This window comes from Ochlerotatus camptorhynchus, unplaced genomic scaffold (genome assembly GCF_037179485.1).
Source record: "Ochlerotatus camptorhynchus isolate MF236.1 unplaced genomic scaffold, CSIRO-AGI_Acam_v1.1 ptg000015l, whole genome shotgun sequence".
Classification (NCBI taxonomy): domain Eukaryota; kingdom Metazoa; phylum Arthropoda; class Insecta; order Diptera; family Culicidae; genus Ochlerotatus; species Ochlerotatus camptorhynchus.
In genome coordinates, this window is record NW_027040507.1 from 1,348,711 (window position 1) to 1,372,836 (window position 24,126).

A 24,126-nucleotide genomic window follows, 5' to 3' on the forward strand; every position below is an offset into this window, starting at 1 on the left:
AGAGTTCCCATAATTTCAATTTGGGTCTTACTAGTCCTATTGAGAATCAGGTTGCTCGGGATTATCTGAATATTTTCTCTCGGGAAAATATTTTTGATGATTCCTGATTTGGACGAAGTAAGATCTATAACTAAAAAGTTTCATAGTATGAAAGCTCCAGGTGATGATGGAATTTTCTATATCCTCATCAAAAAACTGCCAGAGAGTACATTGTCTTTCTTGGTAAAATTATTTAACAGATGTTTCCATTTGGCATACTTTCCTAATAAATGGAAAAATGCAAAAGTTGTGCCAATTTCGAAGCTGGATAAAAATCTAGCTGAAAATTCTAGCTACCGTCCAATAAGTTTGCTTTCTTCAATAAGTAAACTTTTTGAAAAGATAATTTTGAATAGAATGATGCTTCATATCAATACGAGCTCAATTTTTGCATTCAACTACTCATCAACTCTTAAGCCCTCCCCTTGGCTAGTTTTTAACCTGGACGTTGGTGGGCGGGCCTAATCTTATGCTTCATAGTGGAGCGTTGGAGACGGTTGGTTTAGGTCCGGCATCGTTGGCATATGCCGTGACAGAATAGCGTCATGAGCATGCGATGAGGATTACTGAGCTTCCCCTCTCTGATGAACCATTGCATGAGAAAACCAAAGTTCTAGTCTGAAGTGATAGTATCACACTTGTTACTCCTTTATTGGAAAGCCGCGTTGTAGTACGCTTACGTATAGGCACTGACGTTGGGTGCGATACTGGCGGGTTTTGCCGCAAATCACTCTTATTTTATTTATTTTTACGCAGATAGATTTATTTGGGTTTGCAAGGGAATTATACTATTGAAATATTTCAGAAAGTGCCCAACGGTGCTCCTTCTATTTGCGTGACAAGCTTTCATTGTTGTTTTCATTGAAGCATTACTCAAGGAACAATATTTAACACCACCATGGTATTGTAACTAATCTTATATATGCTTCATTTTGGTTTGGGATAAGTGTTTGAACTATGGCTCGGGATTTCCACTGTGGCGTGCTTCTATTGTGACATATCCATACGTAATTTTGTGGGACGACATAGTGGAAACGTGTGAGTGTAGTTGGAGCATATACCTTATATAATTTAAAAATCAGCTAGGAAACTAATTTCAAAGTGAAGCATTTTAGTCACTTGAAGGTGTCACCTGGGTCGATCTAAGCTATAATAAATATAGATCAAAGTCAAAATTACTTGAAACACGTTAAATTTTAGATTACATAGCAGTTTAGGTACTTAATAAAGCATGAGTTATGATTGATTAGGTAAATTGGAGATTTCGATTATTTATTAAATTAGACTAATGAGATATCATAATCATCAAACGAACTTAAATAAGAAAATTTAGACAGCCTAATAACATTAAGTAGATTAACAAAAGAGTTAGGATGCGGGGGGTCCGCTTAGGGAGGCAACTAGCCTTTTCATATATTGTCTGTTTATTTTGATGGTTGCTTTAAAATATCAATTTGGTATATATGTGAAAGGATGAATCAGTGGGAGATGGATTTTCGGTTTCTTTACATTTTGCAACACAAATCTAGTACTATGTGTCATTTCCTCAAAACCCCCCAATAACCGACCTCTTCAATCCCTTCCCATGGCGTTCAAGTGGTCCGCATAGACTATTCAGTCATTACCCTTCCTTTATCCTCGGCTTTGGATTGACTTGCGCTCCCATTGCCCCACCAAACGCTGCAAAATGAAAAAATGAAAACTACTCATCAACTCTTAAGAGCTACCAATTTAATTCGTTCCAACAAATCTGAAGATCACTCAACTGAAGTTGCTCTTCTAGACATAGAAAAAGCATTCAACAGTGTTTGGCGTGAATGTTTGATTGCTAAATTTAAAAATTTTAATTTTCACTCTATATTACGAAATTAGTTCAAAATTATTTAACTGACAGAACTCTACAGGTAAATTGTCAAAATTCCAAATCTGAACGATTACTTATTAGAGCTGGAGTTCCTAAGGGTATTATTCTTGGGCCTATGTTCCTCATGGCATTTCCGCTTAAGGAAGAAGTCTTCGTGTTATTTGCAGCAGACTGCAGAAAAGTTTAGATATTTTCTCTTCTTATTTACAAAAATGGAAGATTTCTCCCAACGCTTCCAAAACTCAACTTATAATATTTCCACAAAAAGCCTAGAGCTTCCTTTTTGAAACCTAGTAGTAGTCACATAGTCACTATGAACGGAGTTCCAATTTCCTAGAGAAATATCTTGGATTAGTACTTGACCAAAAATTAACTTTTAAAGATCACATTGAGGGCATTCAAGCCAAATGTAACAAATATATCAAATGTTTGTATCCTCTTATGAACAGGAAATCCAAACTTTGCCTGACGAATAAACTTATAATATTTAAACAGGTTTTTAGACAGGCCATGCTTTACGCTGTGCCAATATGGTCTTGTTGTTGCACTACCCGGAAAAAAGCACTTCAAATGATTCAGAAAAAAGCTCTGAAGATGAATTTGAAGTTGCTTTCCTGGTACAGTTCTACCGAGATACATAGAATTTCGAATGTTGAGACTATAAAACAAATTTTCAACAGAATAATTAATAATTTCAGGCAAATAATCGTTGCAATTGAGGATGAGGATGAGGATTCCATTTAAACTTAGTTTTAGTTTTTAGTTTTAAGTTTTAAATTGTTATACTGACAAAAACCTGTTTAAAATACTGAATTGCCAAGGCAGGAACAATGTAAAAACACTTAAATATATATCATTGCAATTAAGGCTGATAAATTACTATAAGACTGGAGCACCAAGGTTAAAATGAAAAATCGAAACCATTTTTAAAATTAAAAATCAGTCCATCTACCCCAAACAAAAACAGTTTTTCTGTCTGACTTTAAGATTCATAATCAGTAAATAAATTGAAAAAAGAGTGGCACAAATAAACAAAATGCAGTTTTCTGCCACTATTCAAAATGTTTAAGACATCATTCTGTTTTCATGATCTAAAGTCAAGTCAATGTTCATATTTGAATTATTTCATATTTTCTTCTTATTTAGAATTATCAAAACCATAATCTTTAAAAATTTCAAGTCATTTTATATAATAGTTAAAAAAAATTACAGCTGTTTATGTGTGTGCCATATTCCACGAATTCACCCTTTAGTAATGTTACTTTTACATGAAAAATTATATAATAGCTCTAGAACAACAGAGGTCTTCAACAAAAATTAACAAATGTAGACCGCCGCCATTTCACTTGTCATCAAGCTAGAATGCGCTACACACAAAGAGGTGGCACCCCTATCTCTACTGATGACCATTCAATAATTACGTAAGCATTAAGGGGGGAAGGGGGTGTTTTCAAATTTCTTACGATCTCTTATGATGGGGGGAGGGGGGGCTCATAAAAATCTTACGTAAGAAAAAGATTGTTAGTGCAGCTTCCCAAATAACAATTCTAGTATTTTCTAGAATGTTCAATGTTCAATTTGCTGGTCCGTACTTCTGACAGTAATCACCATTACCCGAGCAGGAGAAAATAACAAATGAATACCTAATTCTGATCTGGTACCAAAATTTGGTATTGACCAGCATGACATAAGAGGAAAAATACCAAAGAATAATACCAAAATGGTGGGGTTCTGTACAAGACACGACCGCATGGATGACGTAGACTACGTTAAGCTGTGTAGTGAAATTGTAGTCGAAATACGTATCTGGCATGTATACCAAAATTAATTAAGTGGAATTAAATGGAAGATAACCCTTATTTTGCTGTTTTATTTAAGCATTCCGCTAACAACCCAATTTCATTACTTCATTATGATGGCTACCAAGCCTTTGGGTATTTCCTTATTAGAGTTGAATAGATTTTTCTCCTTTAGTTTACTTAAATCTTTGGTTTTTATTAGTTAGGTAGGTTCCGATTCAACACATTGTAGTTTCATTTTTATACCTGTGATCTTGACTTTTATACCTAGGGGATGAGTACTTGAGGGAATCAGATTTTGATAAGTTCTTTAGTGGGAATGACACTGATGAAGACTGCACATTAGAGTGATGCAAAATTTGAAATATTCGCTCCACAATACTTAAAATATTCGAAATCGGATCCTGACTAACCACCACTTTTTGATTAAAGACCACTTTTTGACTAAATGCAAAGATCGAAAGTTATCAATGGTTCAATGCGCTGATGTCTTATGATCATGCTCAATCAACTGCTCAGCAGGCAACATTGGTGTTTCCGGGGCGTTGAATAGGACACAAAAATCATGGCTACTATGCGACACTGCAAAATACAGTGTTGCCTACGCTCTAGTTGCTTGATCATGTCATAAGTTTAGCAATCTCTTAAATAATTAATAACTTTTTCCTGTCTCGTTTAACATAGAAACGATCTTCAGCAAAGTTGTAGCTGAGAATTTTTTTTATAAGAATAGCTATCGAACTGTTTCGCAGCTTAATATTGAAAAGACTAGAAGGCACTGAACAAAAAGTTGAGATTTCGTTTGAAACTGCGCACTTGACAGGAACCGCCTTCTTACTGCTGCTACTGCTGCTGCTACCTGCTTACCCGCCGTCCGAAGCGAAAATGAGTTGAGGCACATTTGCAGCGCTGTTTAATAACTTTTCTGATTCAAGCAGCACAATGTGCAACCAAATTGTACTTGATTATGAGGACTGGGTATGGGGAGAACGTTTATTTCATGAAAACAGTGATAAAATTATCACTTTTTATTTGTCCATTTTTAAAACAGTTTTATGAAAAATTGAAAAAAAGTTTATTGCAACAGCTCACGAAAGGTATTTCCTATCGATTTTTGTATTCGGATTTTAATTTCATCTATAAATGACAAAGCTTATAGCGTTCAAAAAATGACACCTTTTCGTGACGGTCACAATTTTAGATTTTTGATTTACCCCCAGTACCTTCCCGTAAGACTTAGTCTACGTCAAAAAAAAAAGAAAATATATTTATTTTCTCACCGCAAGAAGCAATATTTGAAGAGGCATCGAAGATACCTATGTAAAATTTGAATATCCTCACTTTCGCCATCAGCTTAAGCGGAATTAAGTTTACCGCCACCGCCGAAAAATTCACGTTTATATTTTTCTAAAAATAATGGAAAAAGATACCAAAAATCTGTAAAATCATCAGTTTTTCTCCGCAAAATTCAAAGGAAGCTGACGTATTACAAATTTTTTTCTGTATCTAAAAAAAATGGATATAAAATATCGAAAAATCAGATTTTTTTAATTTGTTTTATATCCAACTTTTTTAAATAATGAGATAAAAGAATGTTTTATGCGTAAATTTTCTTTAAAATTTACGAAAAAAACGGATGTTTTTGAATTATTGATATCTTTTTGAAAGAATTTTAGAAAAAATAAAATGCGCATCAAGGTCTATTTCTACGGACCCGGCGGTAATCTTCCCGTTAATGGATCGTTTATTAATAATGTCATCCACTCTTCCAGTTTACCAATGCTCTAAACAATACTTCAATACTGAATACCAATACGTCAAGGACTATTACTATTATAAATCGTTTTTGTCCTACCTGGTATATGGTTTTCTAAAACCTTGCTCGCAACTGACTGATATCATAACAATATGGCGATTGTTTTGTTGGTTACGTCGAGAGTTGCAAGTTGTTTTGGTGTGATAGAAATTGATCGATTTAAGTACATAGTTTTGTAATTTCCGTAATTTTTAAAACGTTTTTCAAACGGTATGTCTAAACAAGGGGACCTACACATCAAGCTGCAGCGGGCTTTTAAGGAAGCTCATTCGGAATTTTCAGCAGCTGTTGCACAACAAAAAGCGAATGATGTTTGGCGAGAAATCAAAGAAGCCAATAAATCGTTTGACGACTTGCAAAATGCAGTCAGTATCAAAATTCAAAAATTTGAAGCAATGAAACTGAGAAAACGCAGCAGTTATGCGTTATTTTTCAGTACAGTAAGTAACAACGCATACATTTTATCATATCTCATTTACCTTATATTGTACGTTTATTTTAAATCAGGCTGCTACAACGTCATCAGATGGTCAAACTTCCGTTGAACAACCAACCTCGGTTCCCTCTGGTCAATATACGATGACAGACACTCCAAGAGAAAATCAACTGTCGGATACAGGCAGCTCATCACAGAAGAATCCCACTCCATCGCAGGATAAGATTGCATCCGAGGTGACGGTGCTTATTGCGCAAAAAAACGCATTGATTACAGCTCGTGATGCCGGACTAGGCGATGGATCGGATGCAAAAATCAAAAAGGTGAAGAAGGACATCAAGCAAAAACAGCAAACTTTAAAACGAATGCGAGATAATGCGGAGTACCAGAAGAAATTCAGAGCAAAGAGACGGGAAACGATGAAAAAGCTTGTAGAAGCTGCTCCGGAAGCGTCTTCTTCCATCAATGTGCAATATGGTCCTGGCCGTCCACGAATCGAAGATGAGGATGTTCTTTTAGAAACAATCATTGACTTGGTACTTCTGAAAAGTGCAGCAGACGGAAGAAGAAGAACAGAAATGATACGCACCTATCGAACATTAGACGATCTGCATGGTGCTATTTTGGACGAAGGATTCAAAATTTCAAGAAGCGGGTTATATTTGAGGCTCCTACCAAGAAACTCGTCCACAATCGAAGGAAAAAGGCATGTGAAAACTGTTCCGGTAAGCAAAAAAATATATATATATACATAAAAAAAATACACTTGATTCTGTTTTACGCGATTCCCCCCCATTTTTTGATCGTGTGATCTCAAATTAGGTACAACCTAATCTTATATAATCTGGTTAAAAATCACATAAAATACATGAGAGCAAATATGAAATATATAAAAATCGCGTAAAACGAAATTGAGTGTATACCATATTCTATAAGAAAACCCATACGAATAACGACAGTGTTTTGATAAATGCTTGTTTTTATTCTAGGTAAAACTGTGTAAAGCTCAAACCGATGAACACAAAACGCACGTTGATGGAGTTTTTTGCACGTCTACTATTCTTGAGTCAAGATGATAAAGCGAAAGTTCCGATATGTCTCACTGCAGCGAATAAACAAGCGCCGCTCATGATGCACTTGGAATATCGAGTTAAAATGCCAGATCACGATTGGGTTATAGCGCCTAAGCATAAACTAACTCCATCGGTATATAGTACCATGGTTATTTATTTATTTATTTCGTCAACCAACGTAGACTAGTACATATGAGAATACAGTTTTGTTTTCTTAAATTTATTTATTTATTTCGTCAACTTTGGACAAAAGGTTAAAAGTATAATTTTTTCTTTAATAAAAATTAAGCAGTGTCAGCTTTCCTATTTTTTATGAGTTATAATGCCTTATGGAGTAAAAATATTGTTTTAGTTTATGCCGAGACATTGTAAAGTCAATGGTTTCGCAGTATTGATTGTAAGAGGCCATCATGCGGTTTAATGGCCCATATTTTGCATAATTTGTACGATGATGTTTTATGGCAAATAAATTTCGATTTCGGAGTTGCCGAGTGGGTGCATGGAAATTTAATTTTGATAAAAGTTCTGTTGAGTCAATTCGCTGCGAAACGATATCATTTACAAATGAAACCATTGCATATTCACGACGCTCTTTTAATGTTTGTATGTTTATAAGCATGCAGCGTGCTTCATATGATGGAAGAGGAAATGAAGTCCAACCTAATTTACGAAGAGCGTATAATAGAAATTGTTTTTGTACTGATTCTAATCTTTCTTCATGCGTGATTGAAAATGGAGACCATACAATGCTGCAATATTCCAGTATTGACCTCACATAGGCAATATATAGTGTTTTAATTGTGTAAGGGTCCTGAAAGTTATAGCAAAAGCGCTTGATAAAGCCTAGCATGTTATTTGCCCTGTGAATAATTGTGTTGTAATGGTCTATGAAAGTTAGTTTAGAGTCTAAGATAATTCCTAAATCCCTAACTCTTTCACATTTTTCTACATTTTCTACATCACAACCTGATCCACAATGGTACAGTGTACATGTCCGCGAATCACAATATGCTCTACAAATTGTTAAGTGTATTGACCCATCGTGCTGCAAACCGATGCGTAGTAATATCTTGAATATCCTCCTTAAATGATTCCTGCCTCCACCATGTCCGTTACGACAAACATCTGATGGCCTAAAAGTTTCTGATTTGAACGAAGTTAAGAAGACGGATCTTTTCTTACCACTATTTCAGAATATATCTCTAGATATTCCTCGCCCTATGCCTCCTCAAACGGACATGATGCCTTATGATATGTTTTGTCCATCCGTCACAGCTGAACTACCTGGACGAATCTGTGTGACATGTGGGTTGTATTTTGCGTCTAAGAAAAGTATGGATATTCATTCAAAGGCACTCCATGGCAAAGTTCGTAAAACGAAAAATACGAAGGAACGATTAACTCGAATTAAAGGCAGACGAGGAAATGAAGTATTGTGCTTGCTTCAGGACGAGAAAACTTTAGCTCAAGACGTGGAGTGGATTGATGTTAACGATATTGATGGGGGAGAGACATCTGAGACAACCGAATTTCCTGAAGGATTAGGCGATGCTGAAATTCATCCAGCACGCGTGTGGGCGAAGAATGAATTTACTGTCGATGACGAGTAATAATCATTTTGTTTTTGATTGGCTTTAACTTGATACTGTTTAGTTTTAACCTGTTGATCTGTGAAGTTCTTTTTGCCTTTTAAATGGTTGTTGAAATAAAAAAGTGTTGTTTTGATCACCAAAAAAGCCGATTCTTTCGAAATACCGATTTAAGAAAAAAAAAAAACAAAGTGGGTAAGATCTTACAGGGGGGGGGGGGGAGGGGTGGTATTGAAAAATCTTACTATGTCTTACAAGGGGGGGAGGAGGGGGGTCTGAAATATTGGAAATCATGCTTACGTAAATATTTAATGGCCCCTAACAAGTAGCCGTAGCGAGCATAGGCGAGGGCCCACGCTATGGTCCCGCTTAGATTGATTGATGATCACGTTTTTTATGCTGGCTACGAAAAGAAGGCGGCGTGTCAGGCCCTTGGTTACACAGCACCAAAGAACTCTGCATTATTATTTTTCTCAAGAGTTGATTGCTTCCATAATCTAAACGGAGGCCGTCCTACTCCGTCGTCCCATGCAGCCTAATTCAATTCTGAGCTCGTTAAAAGATTGATAAAACGTGTCTTCAACAAAGAAGCTTGAAAGTTAATCAGCTAGGGTAAACGCTCGTATAGTTGCGGTACGTTAGAAGCGTTAGGTTCCTTTAGTTGTCCATGGAGACTCAATACACAGCTATAGGAACCTAAAGCTTCTAACGTACCGCATATATATGAGCGTTTACCCTACAACTTCCCTGAAGATAATATATCATTATTTTCAAAAATAACAAAGTTAGATTTTGAATGTCAATTAATTTGAAGATCACCCTGATCACCAAAAGAAGGTAGTTTCTTAGCACAAAAACTTCACCGAAGACACCAATCGTTCAAATATGTAAATACAAGCTTTGGTACTGCATCCTGCCAATTTTCCCATCCTGGACCACTGTGCATTTCCGTAATTAAATGTGTCAACAGTATTCGATAATGAACATACATTTCGCATTCACAATCACCGCCAATGTTCATCCCTTTCCAGATCAGATATCCTCAGAAGCGGGACACTGGAGTGTACGAGTGCCAGATATCGACCACACCCCCCGTTGGACACTCGATGCACCTCATAGTGGTAGGTAAGTAGCAGATCAACAACGACAATGAAAAGAAAATCCCCCTCTGGACTGGAACACATGTTCCGACAACCCGTATGTAATCCACCCAACTCCGATTACGAAACGTTGCATTCATTTCACCAGCACTCTACATGCCGAAACGTTTGTCTCATTCCATTCTTGCAACCACAGAGCCCGTCACCATCGTAGTGGGTGGTCCGGACATTTACATCAACACCGGATCGACGGTGAATCTGACGTGTGTGGTGCGAAACTCCCCGGAGCCACCGTCCACAATCATCTGGACCCACAACAATCAGGTAAGGATTTTTCGGGATGGACGGCAATTTGCTTTTACCTCCGATGGGTGCGCTCTTCTTCGTGCAGTTGATTGCCGGGGTATCAAAAATGCAATGCATGTTATACAGGTTCTTACGGCTTTTGTGAAAATATGTTCATTTAGGGGCTGTTCATAAAGCACGTAGGGGGTTTATGGGGTTTTTTTTTTCATGTGGGGTTATCTGTATTTGCAGGGGTAGTAGATCAAACCGGCCTACGCAGTTTATGGATGAGCCCTTATTTTATTATTTTTGGGCGAGTGAAACCATTACTGACGCTCGATACCTTTTAGCACCGTGGATAAAATCGTTAACGGTGATTTTTTTTTGGTTTATTCATAATTGAAAGAGATTTAAATTAAAATTTCATCGCATAATGGCATTCATTGTCTTCATTTTTTTATAATTAAGGTTGTCACTCAGTGCCAGGTTGAGGCCATCTGTAAGGCTATAGCTAATTTAAAAGGCCGAACCAATTATAATATAACTTTGAATCCATTGTCCTACACGCTTCTTAATTCTCACATTTTCGTACAAAATCCACCTGATTTCGTTAAAAATTTAAGGCATATTAAGGTTAGAATCAAATCGTAAAGCATTGCCTACAGCAAGTGAGTTGAGTTGAAAGTCACTTATAGAATGACAGTTCCTAATGAAACTGCTAGGACATTTTTCGGGTATAATTTACATACACAAAATAATGGTTTCCAATTATATATATAAATTGCTTTTGAAACGCATGCCTTCTACCAAGTCCCAAGTGTAATAGATAGAGTTGAATAAATAATGAGTAGAATCGAGTGAGCGCGAAGCGTGATAGTCCGTATGTAAACGGAATCTCATTGATTATAGAATTTTTATAGGTTAGCAGGTATAAATATGAAGTACCTAAGCTTGTTGAAGTCATCAGTGATTCGTTGCTAGACCGTCTAGCAGTATAGTTCGTTCGTTCCAGAGATGCCAGATCTACGGAAATCTCCGTAGATCTACGGATTTTGCAAATTTTTGCGGAAATACGGATCCGTAGGCAAAATCTACGGAATTTGGTACAGTTTCTACGGATTTTTTCTTCGGTGAACGTCTCCCTTCAGAATCTCAATCATCACATTTTCTGTGATAATCGACTGATTCCGATATTTGCAAAACAATTACAGTACCAAACTAAAATGTCATACGACAGGCTCTGTCATACGACACTGTCGCTGAAGGCCGTCACAAATGTATGTATTTTAGTTTTTAATATACTAAGAGCTACTGATGTTGTGCTTGTGCAAATTCTGAAAATTGCAAGCAACGATGTCCTAGTTATAACATTTCGGATCAGAAATGGTTTAATTTACACCAATTGAGGAATTAGAACGAAATCACATATATCATATGATAGTTATTTGATAATTTTCTTTTTGGTCGAATGTTGTTCTACCGTTTGCGTTGTGTAAGAGAGACGACGCTCTCTTCCCCATCAGCTCGATGATGATCAGGTCGTCATCAAAAAGCACGCAATCCATAAGTCGTCGTACTTGTCTGACTTTATAAAGAAAACTACGGTTAAAGCGTGGCTTTCTTATTAGATTACGACACCACTGTACCGCCGCTACGGGATCATAATTGATCAGATCGCCACAGATGGTTTTGAAACCCCTGCAGTGGCTCCTCAAATTGAGCTGGAAACCTTTGCCGTGGATAATGAGACAGAATGGCTGCTTGGGCAACAGGAAACGCTCCTATGGAATGAGATGCCTGGAGATCGCTCCCGCGTAAAACAGGGTTCCTCTGTCATTAATATATGATGAGCACGGCAAAGAGATAGCTTTTCCTGCCATATGTTTCGGACATCTACGGAAATTCAAGCCAGGGGTTCAGGTGACATATTTCATGATGGCATCCAGTGAAACTCGTCGTCAAGACAGCCGTTTGGCCAAACCACAACATTTGTTGTATATGACAATGAAAGTTCTTCGCCTTAGAGTTTCCGAAGGCTTGCAATGCACTTTTAAGTGCACGGGGACTGCAAACAATACAGGCATCAACCTTAAGGACCACCTTATTCATGGAGCAGTGCATTGAGCGAAAGCTATCCTTCCTCAATGCCGAATTCAGAACAGTATTGTCAACAAAGGAAGAGAAATTTGTTCACCATGATGTGACAATTGGGAAAGCCTACAATGTTCCTCACACTCAGTGCAAATGAGATGAAGTAGCCCCATTTGTTGAATCTCCTACATCGATTGTCAGAAGGACACAATGACAATGACTTAACAAATCCTATCCAGGAATTGACTGCACCAGTCCAGTGATAATCCAGTCACGGGCTGTGTGTACTTCAACAAGCTGGTTGACACGATTGAATTTCAGCACCGTGGAAGTCCTCACGCGCACATCTTGCTATGGATGAACAAGGATCCCCGGGAAGCAATCAGTGAAAGTACGTCAAAAACGTCAGGTGCAACAGTATCATGGTATTCATGTCTGTACTACCATCGGCCCTTTTCAGGGCCACCAAGATTTTCCAAAAGTGATAAATTTCTGAACATGTCCCAACTAAAATTCATATCAAAAGCTTCTTTTCAGGGAAATCATGGTCATACTAAAGAGTATAAACAGAGAGAACCCCGATCAAATTCCCATTTCGACACAAAACACAAGTCCTGCTGCAGTTACAGGAAGTATACACCACATTTTCTGAAAAAGACCGCGACCGCGACTTCTTTGCATTCATTCCCGAAGTCTCTAACAACATATCTGTCAATCAAATATGTCAACATGAAGTCTTCAATGCACTAAAAATTTGGACGCATCTAAAGGACCAGGACCTGACGGAATTGCACCTGTATTCTTGAAGAATCTTTCAGAACAACTTACCCTTCCTTTAGAACGCCTTTTCAATATGTCTCTGAAAAATGGGAAATTCCCTGAAATTTGGAAATCGTCTCATTTGGTGCCTATTTTCAAATCAAGCAAGAAATCAGACATCCGTAATTATCGTGGAATTGCCATTATCTCTTGCATCCCAAGACTTTTTGAATCAATCGTAAACGACAAAATTTTAGAGCAAGTAAAAAATCAAATTACAAACAAACAGCACGGCTTTTTTAAAGCTGGTTCAGCTACCTCTAATCTTCTTGAATTTGTAACCTTCATTCTTAACGCAATGGACAATCACAAGCACGTGGAAGCTCTTTATACTGACTTCAGTAAAGCATTTGACCGAATCGACATACCATTATTACTCTTTAAACTGCAAAAAATAGGAATGGAATCTAGGCTTCTGAATTGGCTCCAATCATACTTAACGCAACGCAAACAAATAGTTCGTTTTCAGAATAAACTTTCAGAACCTATTTCGGTCACCTCTGGGGTGCCCCAGGGCTCTCATTTAGGCTCAATTCTTTTTATTTTGTGCGTAAATGACATTTCCTACATACTTAAAAAAATAAAAATTCTTATATATGCAGACGACATGAAGCTCTTCATGGAAATAAGTAATTCTAGCGACACAGAAGAATTCCAGAATGAAATCAACTTATTCAACACTTAGTGTTGTAAAAGTCTACTCCAACTCAATGTAAAAAAATGCAACGCAATTGTATTTAGCAGAAAAGTAGAAATACCTCTTTTTGAAATATTTTTAGGCAACCAAAAAGTAGAAAAATGTAAATTTGTAAGGGACCTAGGTGTGATCCTAGACTCCAAACTCACTTTTGTAGAACATTATAATACAATTATAATGAAAGCTTATAGTATGTTGGGCTTCATTAAAAGGTTCAGCTATAATTTTCAAAACCCATACACTATCAAATTATTATATATTACATACGTAAGACCTATTCTGGAATATTGTAACCTGGTATGGAATCCGTAAAAACAATTCCTTTTATATGCCCTTCGGAAATTGAATTGGACCGCATTTCCTCTTCCATCATATTTATGAAGCACGCTGTATGCTCATCAACTTACAAACACTCAAAGAACGCCGCGAATTTGCAATGCTTTTCTTCATCAATGACATTATTTCACATCGCATAGAATCATCAGAAATACTTTCACAATTAAACTTCTACACACCCTGTCGGCATCTAAGAACACGAAAATTATTCTCAGAAAAATCACACAGAACAAATTACGCAAAAAATGGCCCCTTCAATCGAATGATGCGACAGTATAATCTACACTGTGAAGTCATTAGCATCACTATGTCAAAAGAAGAAATTAAAGCCCAACTAAAACATTATAGAAATAATGCATAGTATGTAAGTAAAACATTGTAACCATTGTATGTAGTCTACTTTGCTTGACGAAATAAATAAATAAATAAAAAATAATATTTATTATATACGACCACGTAATCCAACGTCACCATTGCGTACAACCCCAAAGGGCTGTCCCTAGTAGTTTTTTTTTTCAAAAGTTCTTTCAATTTATCATTTAACGTAAAATTTCACTTTAGAAATAAATAAAAATGGGGCCTTCGGCTAAAAAAATCCGTAGAAATCCGTAGATTTGAATAAGTCTACGGAATTGCAAAGAAACAAATCTGGCATCTCTGGTTCGTTCGTTCGCTTCGCTTTCGAGCTTTTTCTAGTTCGTTTTATTGCTACGTTCGCGTCGTGGAAGTGCCGTCATCGACAGGCGCATTGGCAAGTCTAATTGCGCTTGCCAATAAACAAAGCATGGTACGCAAGCGTACTACTGCTCCTGCATGGGAGGGCTCTAGAAAGAAGGCCCAAACGGATCTCAGCGCTGCTTCGGATGACGCAGCAAATCGGCTGCTACAGAGCAACCGATTCTCGGTGCTCGGAGTAGAAAATGGCGCTGAAATCGTGAAAAAGGAGCGGATTCCCCCGCTGTTTACCCCGATGAAGGACGTCGCACAGCTTAGGGATGAGCTGGAAAAACGCAAATTGTTCGCGCGATTCAAAATCTATAGCGTTGGAACAAAGATCATGTGCTCCAGCCTTCAACAGTACAAGTCGGTCGGTGACCTGCTGAAGAACAGCACAGTGGAGTTTTACACTCACGATTTGCCTTTGATGAAACCTTTGAAGGTTGTTTTACGAGGTCTGCCGTCATACGAAGCGGCTACCGTAAAAGATGAGCTGGTGAGGCTCGGATTGAAACCAGAGGCAGTCCACCCAATGAATCGACGGCCTATGGCCAATACCAACTATCGTGACCAACTGTTTCTGGTCCACCTCACGAAGGGCTTTACCACCCTTGCTGCGCTCAAGAGCAACATACGTGACCTATTTCAGGTCATTATCAACTGGGAATACTACAAGCCGTAACACCGTGATGTGACCCAATGCACAAGTTGCCTCTCCTTCGGCCATAGCACGAAGAACCATCATATGAAACCACGCTGCGACAAGTGTGCTATGGCCCACTCGACGGCGACCTGTGCTCAAACTGATGACACCGACCCGAAGTGCGTGAATTGCGGCGGAACTCACCGTGCAAGTACTCGGGACTGTCCCAAGCGAACGGAATTCATCACCATGAGGAAGAAGGTGGCTACTAGCAACCAGCCAGGCCGGCATCAAAATAAACGTGCACCACCAGCCATCACGGACGAACAATACCCGGCAATCCATCCTCGTCGTCGGTCCCAAATCTTCCAACGCTACCTCTCAACAACAGTCAACGAGCCGCCCCCTTAGCTCAGCATCGCCTCACTGCTGCTGCAGCTCTGCCAAATCAAGCTTCTGTCACGGCGCCTGGACTATCGTATGCCCGTGTTGCCTCAGGTGACTCAGTTGACGAATCTCCGTTAACATCAGAGGAACTAGTAACGGTGGTTGCAGAGGTGATCGTCATTCTGCGCACCTGCAAGACTTGATCTGAACAGCTTCATGCTGCCTTGTCACTCGTCACCAAGTATGGACCGTGAAGCTATAAAAATTGCAAATTGGAACGCTTGCTCACTGACGAACAAGCATAGAGAGCTACTCGATTTCCTCAACACCACGGAGGCCGACATTGCTATCATCACCGAGACGCATCTGAAGCCCGAACTGAACGTATTCCTTCCCGACTTCCGGCTCGCCAGACTTGATCGCACCTGCTCTGGAGGTGGAGGAGTGGCCATCGCTGCAAGACGGAACATCAGTTGCCGGCTGCTACCAAACTTACAGCTGAAAACAATTGAAGCCATCGGAGCACATCACTTGGCCCAATCACCATCATCGCGGCCTACTGCCCCAAGCAAACCAACATCAGGGACGGTTCGTCAGTGGCCCTCCGCAAAGACATCATCAAAGTCACCCGGAGGAGCGGGAACTTTATCATCGCTGGCGATCTGAACGCAAAACATCAAGCTTGGGGCAACGGTCGGAGCAATAGAAACGGCATCATCCTCAATGAAGACCTGCAAGAGGGCCACTATACCATCTTGGCCCCGGACGCTCCCACCCGGTTGAGTCGGTCTGGGGTCCATGCGACCATCGACATCTTCGTAAGCAACATGGGATACAACGTCTCGCAACCTGTGGCATTCCAGGAGCTGAGCTCGGACCACTACCCTGTGGTGGCCGAAGTTGGATCTTCGGTTAACCGATTAGAAGCTTCCCGGCGCAACTACCATCGAGTCAACTGGGCGCAATATCAACACTGCGTCGACACAACCATCAACTACGATGTTCAACCAGCGACGTCGAAAGATGTTGACCGGTGTCTACAAACCATCGAGGAGGCGATTTCCCGGGCCAGGGAACAACACGTGCCAGTATCCAGACAGGTGAGTAACACTCTGAACCTTGACAGCCCTACCAAAGATCTCATGAGACTCCGTAACACCATTCGTAGGCAGTACCAGCGTACTGACCTGCCTAACTTGAGGACCAATTGTAATCGATTAACAAAGATCATTCAGGCCAGGATGGTGGATCTCAAAAATAACGATTTTGCTAGTAAGATCCGCTCTCTCCCAGATTGTGCTAAGCCCTTCTGGAAAGTTGCAAAAATTCTTAAAGACAAGCCTAGGCTCATTCCCCCACTGACCCCACTGGACCTCTTACGACCATTTCACCACTGTGCCGTTCAAGCAGATCTTATTATTCTCCGATGGAAACAGTCTGGGAGATTTTGAGTGTGGAAAGATGGTGACCTGGGTCTTTGCTGCGTTGATACGGATCTTTTAGTTGTTGAAATTTTCAGACAGGACGTCCAGGCCTCTCTGAAGTTTGGCAGTCAGAGCTCCGATGACCCTACCCTTGTAGACGATGGATGGGTCATCTGCGAACAGAGACAACGATCCACCATCAGAGAGAGCCGACATATCGGAGGTGAACAGGTTGAATAGAATGGGGCCAAGGATGCTTCCTTGTGGAACTCCAGCACCGATGTTGAAAGCATCCGATGAGATGCCATTCTGCCATGTTCGATAGGTAGTTGTTAATTATCTTCCCTAGGAAGATAGGAAGACCGTAGTGCTGCAATTTGAACACCAGGCCATCATGCCAGACATTGTCGAACACTTTTTCAACGTCCAACAACGCCATGGCAGATGTTTTCGAAACAGACTTGTTCCGTCTGAGAATGTTTGTTACTCGAGTCAGCTGGTGGACGGTCGAACGACCTTTCCGAAAACCAAACTGTTCCTCGAGTAACAAGTTGTTTTCATCGGCAGATGTTAGGAGCCGGTGGTACACTGCTCTTTCGAACAGTTTTGATAACCCTGAGAGAAGGATGATTGGTCGATAACTTGAAGAAGAGGACGGATCCTTCCCAGGTTTCCGGATGGGTATGACTTTAGCTGACTACCAACACGAGGGAAAGTTGCCAAGTCTGAGGAACAGATTAAAAATCAGTGCCAGATGGTTGTAGAATCTGGAACTCAAGTGTTTGAGTTTCAGATTCAGGATGTTGTCAAAACCTGGTGCCTTCATGTTTTTAGATGATTTGATATAGGCCAACAGTTCGTCAGCCTTAATCTCGGATTCCTCGGAAAAAAAATTGGGAATCTGATAAAGCTTGGATGCATTTTCAGCAACCTCAGCTTCGTGAGGGCTGACGATGTTTTGTCCGAGATTATGGGAGCTGACGAAGTGTTGACCTATCGCGGCAGCCTTTTCTTCAGGAGTTATCAGATGAAGCACAAGGTGACCGGAACGGTCCATTGGGGTCAGTGGTGAAATGGGTCCTGGCTTATTTTTAAGGATTTTTGTTAGTTTCCAGAAGGGCTTAGCACAATATGGGAGAGAGCGGATCCTGCTAGCTAAGTCCTGATTTCTGAGGTCCACCATCCTAGCTTGGATGGTTTTTGTTAGAAGTTTACAGTGGGTCTTAAGGACATGTAGACCAGAGCGTTGGTACTGCCTTCGGATGGTGTTACGGAGTCTTATAAGGTCTTTAGTAGATTTGTCAAAGTTCAGAGTATTGCTCACCTGTCCGAATACTGGCACGTGGGGTACCCTGGCCCGGGATATCACCTCCTCAATGGAATGCAGACACCGGTCACCGAAGGAAGGAAGAACACCGTAGTCGACACAGTGTTGGAACTGATCCCAGCTGACGCGATGGTAGTTGCGTCGGGAAGCTTGAAATCGGTTGACGGATGAGCCCACATCGGTCACCACCGGATAGTGGTCCGAACTCAGCTCCTGGAATGCCACAGGTTGCGAAATGTTGTCTACCATGTTGCTGACGAAGATTTTAATGGTGGCATGAACGCCAGACCGGCTCAAGCGGGTGGGAGAGTCCGGCGCTCTTATGGTGTAGTGAGACTCTTGCAGGTTGTCGTTCAGGATTGTACCTTTTTGGTTGCGTCGACTGTTGCCCCAAGCCTGGTGTTTGGCGTTCGTGTCGCCAGCGATGATGTTCTTCTCACGGCGTCGAGTTAGTCTGATAATGTCTCTCCGCAGGTCTGCTGCCGACTCTGGTCTCTCTTCTATTTTCGAAGGTCTGCTGCCGACCCGTCCCTGATGGTGTCTAGTCTTACGAGCCGAAAATCGGGGAGGTGAACATTTATCTCCGGTTTCAGGTGTGTTTCGGTGATGACGGCGATGTCTATGCTATGTTTATTGAGGAATTCATCGAACTCAATGATTTTGCTCTTGAGTGAGCAAGCGTTCCAGTTGGCTATTTTGATGGCTTCACGGTCCATACTTTTGCACGAGGGCCATAACTGCACGAAGCTGTTCAGGAAGTGTCTTGGTGGTGCGCAAGATTATGATCAGCTCAGACACGAGGATCACTAATTCATCGCTTGTGAGTGGAGAATTTTCTTCTGACTCACCTGACACAGCACGGGCGTACGATAATCCTGGGGCAGTAGAGACATGGCTCGGCTGGGTCGCAGCATCAGTGAGACGATGCTGAACTGAACGGTGGCTGGGACCCGCTTGATCTGATGTTGGATTCGCAACAGGGGGGCGCTGGTTTAGTGGAAGCGGTGCTAGGTTCGGGACCATACGACGAGCCGGATGGCTCCTCGTGGAAGCCTGTTGTTGGATCTGGATGAAGGCCGCTCGCTTGGGACATCTCCTATCGCTGCCCAGATGGTTGGAATCACAGTTCACGCACTTAGGTTCAGCTTTTTCTTCTTTCTTGCAGGCGGTAGTATTGTGAGCCCCAGCACATTTGCCACAACGAGCCTTCATGTGACAATTCTTCGTACCGTGCCCAAATGCCAGACAATTAGTGCACTGTGTCACGTCACGGTGCCGAGGGCTATACTGCTCCCACTGAATCACGATGTTGAACAGCGCGTAAATCTGCCGCAGAGCAGCCACACTGGTGGAGTCCTTATCGAAGTGCACCAGGTACAACTGGTCCCGGAATGCACTTGTTTCATCACGTCTCGCAATAGGAAAAATGTTGATTGGTTGCAGATGAAGGTGTTCCAATTCCGCTTTAATCTTCGCAACAGGGAGATTTGGCAGACTACGGATCACCATTTTCAGTAATTTTCTTCCAAGAACGTCGTGAGTGTAGAACTCAAACCGGTTCAGCTGAGGAAAAGTGCCAACAGCGTTGTAGTTCACCAGCGCCGAGCACAAGATTTTGATCTCCGTGCTGCACAGCTTGAACAGTGGATGGATTTGATTTTTTGCCAGCTCTTTCCTGAGCAACGCGAGTTCCTTCGTCGAGGTGAACAGTGGGGACACTTTTTCCCGTTTCTCAACTGGATCTACATCTGCTTCTTCGGGGAGTGCCGAAAGCGGATTACTCTGAAGCAACCTTTCCGTGTGGTTGCTGGCACCAGCTTGCTTGCGAGGCATTTTCGGGGCATCTTGATCAAATGCGGTTGCATCCACACTTTGGCGACCCATCACCTTTTGTTTTGACGTAGGACTACGTTTGTGATTTCTATATGGGGGTACACTTTGTGAAAACCGAAAATGGAATATGTAACAAAATTTTGAAAGATTTTGAACGTTAATAACTCAGCTTCCCCTGGACCAATTCCAATAATTTTATCACCAATCGATCAGAAATATCTCTACGCATCTACGCATTGCACGAATTCAATCAATTTTCACAATGTCACTATTGAATATTCCGCGAATGTGCAACTGTTGGTATGATAATTAATTTTATCACCGGTTGCCTGCGAAAAGCGATTTCCCTAACACAGATTTCTAAGTTGAATTCCATCCGGTCTCACCAAACAGTGTTTATTCAAATTATAACACCGCGTGGTGATTGGTGGTGAAAGGCTCCCTGCACTCAAAAAATTCTACACGTTAATGCTACGTGAAAACATATGTGGATTTTTTCCATCGCTTTTTTCACGTAACACTTACGTGACTTCCATGTAGTGAAGAATGCTTCCATTCTCACCCGACGGAGCCTTAAGGGAGATCTTTCGAACGCAGGATGATCACGGCAAAAGCGGTGAAATGCTGGTGCTGGGGCAGCTGATGCTGGTGGAGTTTCAGCTTAATTGTTTTGGTTGTGGAATTTCTTTGGGGACAGATGGTGGAGTGGAAGGTTTCACCGGAAGTTTCACTGCTGGAATAATCTCTATGTTTGGAGTATGTTCTCGTGGACTCGCGAGAACACTGTTTTCCTTCTGTTTATGTTACGGAGCGGCTGAGATAGCGTGTTCGTCTGGAGTAAATTAACTTAGAGTACAGAGTATTTCCAAATTGTTTTTGTTGGAAGGTTGGAAGAACTTTGGAATCTGGTCCGTAGTTATGGCCTGTAACTCGAAAAATTCAATTCTATATTCTGTAAAACAAATATAAATAAAACAAATTATACCACATTATTTATAAAATAAAATTACTTTTTACCGTTCAAAGGTCTCCTATAAATAACTAGCTATCTGTAAATCAGCCAACATCTATTGCAGTATGTACTGCACAGTGGGCATGTTTCTTATTTTTTGTACGTGTCGCATGTACGTGAAAGTTAAACTGTCAAAAGAGTGAATTCTTCTGTGGCACACAGCATAATTGACACAAAATTACAAATTAAGAACCACAGCACTACGGAATGAACTGTAGCGATCGCCATTACAATTTTTATTAACTTCCAGATTTTCAATCTGTCACATTCATTGATTTTAAATATTTTTTATAATTCACATTTCAACAGTTGTGTCGACGGTTAATTGTGTCACGTTTGATATTTGTTTATTCTGCTATTAAATAATAATTTCTAAGCTCAATAAATTCAACTAGTTTAAGCTGATGATTTTTTCTGTGTTTGCGTGGGTGTTGTCATACCGGAGGTTGGAAATCCCTTAATTAGATTCGATTTTCAAGATTGAAAAAAGGACGGGAATCGATGCTCACAATTGACTTTTACGTCAATGCGTTTGATCATAAGATCAAAGAGCAGTTACCTATCGTTTGCCTATTGATGCAAGCTCAGGAAATAAAATTCAAGCCAGGTAACAGGAATGGGTATTCATGAATTCAATTAATTTGCTACCCACTTGCACTTGCGTTGCAGCTGATAAAGTTTATAAGTAGAGGTGTCCTCTGCGTAGTACAGAGCTGAAAGTAGACTCCAGTGTAGAGGTCTGATGGAAATCGAACACCTATTTGCATACAAGCCAGTAACTTGATTGAAAATTTCTCCCATCCTTTGGATTTGTGAGGCACTCAGATTGATTTAGATCTAGAGATATCGGCCAATCTGTGCCAATCATGACCCATGTCGTTTATAAATAGCAATAGTTTTGGTCAAATAATAATATCAACTTTCATCATATTTATTATCTTCTGCATATGAAGGCCTTAATGCCACATATTAGAGCTTTGAATCGATTCTGAAAATAAAAACACTGCCCTACTCAACCGCCGACATCATCTTAATGAATGATTCTGCAACACTTAAATGTTCCGTAATCATTTGCTTACCATGCAATGGTTCCATAACGATGTCGACTAGAGGGACAAAAGTGTACCGGTAATCCTTCCCACTATGTTTCTGAAGCTTGTTCCATAATCTATTTTTTATAATTCTTACTTTTGCAATGCGAGTCCGATTTAATCTTCCACCTTTTTTTGCATCCCTTTCTTTTCTATTGCTGCGTCAGGAAATTAATTACGACTCAGCCCGCGGCGGTGTGTCAGTGATAACGGAGAAGGGCGAAACAACCACCTCGTACCTGTTGATCCAGCGTGCCAAGGGACCGGACTCGGGCAAGTACGTGTGCTCCCCATCCAACGCCAATTCGTACTTCATCAATGTGCACGTATTGAATGGTAAGTAAGTGAGTGGGGTGCTGCACGATGGGGACCGTTACTGACTTTTATCCGACAAACAGTATCGAGGGAATGTGTACTCTAATCTTATTTTATGTATCTGAGCTTTGATTGCACATCGATGCTGATGCCACCATCAAAGCGAAGATACATTGCTTGTGATGAAGATGATGATGGTGCATCTGGTGTTGATTTACATCTTTGAATCTCAAGTTCCATTTACTCAAATGTGCAAACACCATGGTTACGCATAGAATGAGTAAAATTTTCCTACATTTTCCGCATATAGGGTGTGCCAAAAAGTATAAGCACAGTTTATTATTGGAATAAAACAACGTTATGTTATTGAACTTAAATTCTTATTTCATATATATGTTCTCTATAGTATTCTCTTTCAATTGGAGGAAAACAATCTGCAGTTCCTTTAATCGTACGCCAAGGAGCGAACTTTTGATCTTTTCCTGTCTTTTTCAAATTGTTCCATTGAATTCGCTGCATTGAAGCGTTTCCATAGATATTCCTTGGAAAGGGCCCAAAAAGTTTCGATTGATCGGGCCTCCAGATAATTCGGAGGATTCATCTATTTTGGCACGTATTGCACATTCAAAGGGTCAACTGAACCATGGAGAGAACTGGACAACCTTAAGGATCAACGCGTGATTTCGTGGCTTCGATCCGGGCACACTAAACTCTACTATAACTATGGTGGCCTGCCGTTCCGCAGAAGCTGCATCATCTGTGGGGTACCCTACACCGTTGAACACATCCTGTGCAACTGCCCGGAGTTCAAAAAATCTTCGGGAAGTCACTCTGCCTAACTTCCAGCATCAGCGATCTGCTCGGGAATGATACTTCGGCCTCGGCAGTACTAGTAACCTTCTTAAAAGAAGCCAAAATCTACCACTTGGTATAGCAGGAATTTCTTTCGGCCGTCGGCACATCTCAGCTGGATGGATTTCCCCTTTTGGACCCATGTCAGCTGAGCTCTGTTTTGTTTGGATTAATCGTTTGTAGCTTGTCTTAAATCATTTTGTTTTCTGTTGTTCCTCTGTTTCATTATTTTATATATTGTTATTTTTTCATATAAGTTGAAGAGCCAGCAACCAAAGTTATTTACTAAATGTTAATATACCATGTATCTAAAGGTAACTCACTCTGAGCCCTCTCCTTTCTCCGGAGATGAACTAGCCATAGGCTAAAATTCTCCTTAATAAAGAACTAAAAAAAAACATTATTTGCTTTGTACCAAGCTACCATGCCTTTCGATTAGTGCTGTGTGTGGGTGTGTGTGTGTGTATTCCCTCTAACCCCCACTGGCCGGCAGTGTTATTATGGAAGAACGCTCTCTATAATGTCGCATTTATGGTCATTGTAGACAGCTTTAGTCCGGGAGTTAGAAAGTGATAGCTCTA

General features: G+C 40.5%; 1 protein-coding gene across 1 annotated transcript in view; it reads left to right on the plus strand.

Annotated features, from left to right (window-relative positions):
- LOC135702002 (zwei Ig domain protein zig-8-like) overlaps positions 1–24,126 on the plus strand; it is a 213,237-nt gene that overhangs the window by 170,000 nt on the left and 19,111 nt on the right. The window contains exons 5-7 of the mRNA XM_065222952.1: positions 9,648–9,741; positions 9,913–10,040; positions 22,546–22,714. Of these exons, the coding sequence (XP_065079024.1) occupies positions 9,648–9,741; positions 9,913–10,040; positions 22,546–22,714 (391 nt within the window). The remainder of the gene's footprint in view (positions 1–9,647; positions 9,742–9,912; positions 10,041–22,545; positions 22,715–24,126) is intronic.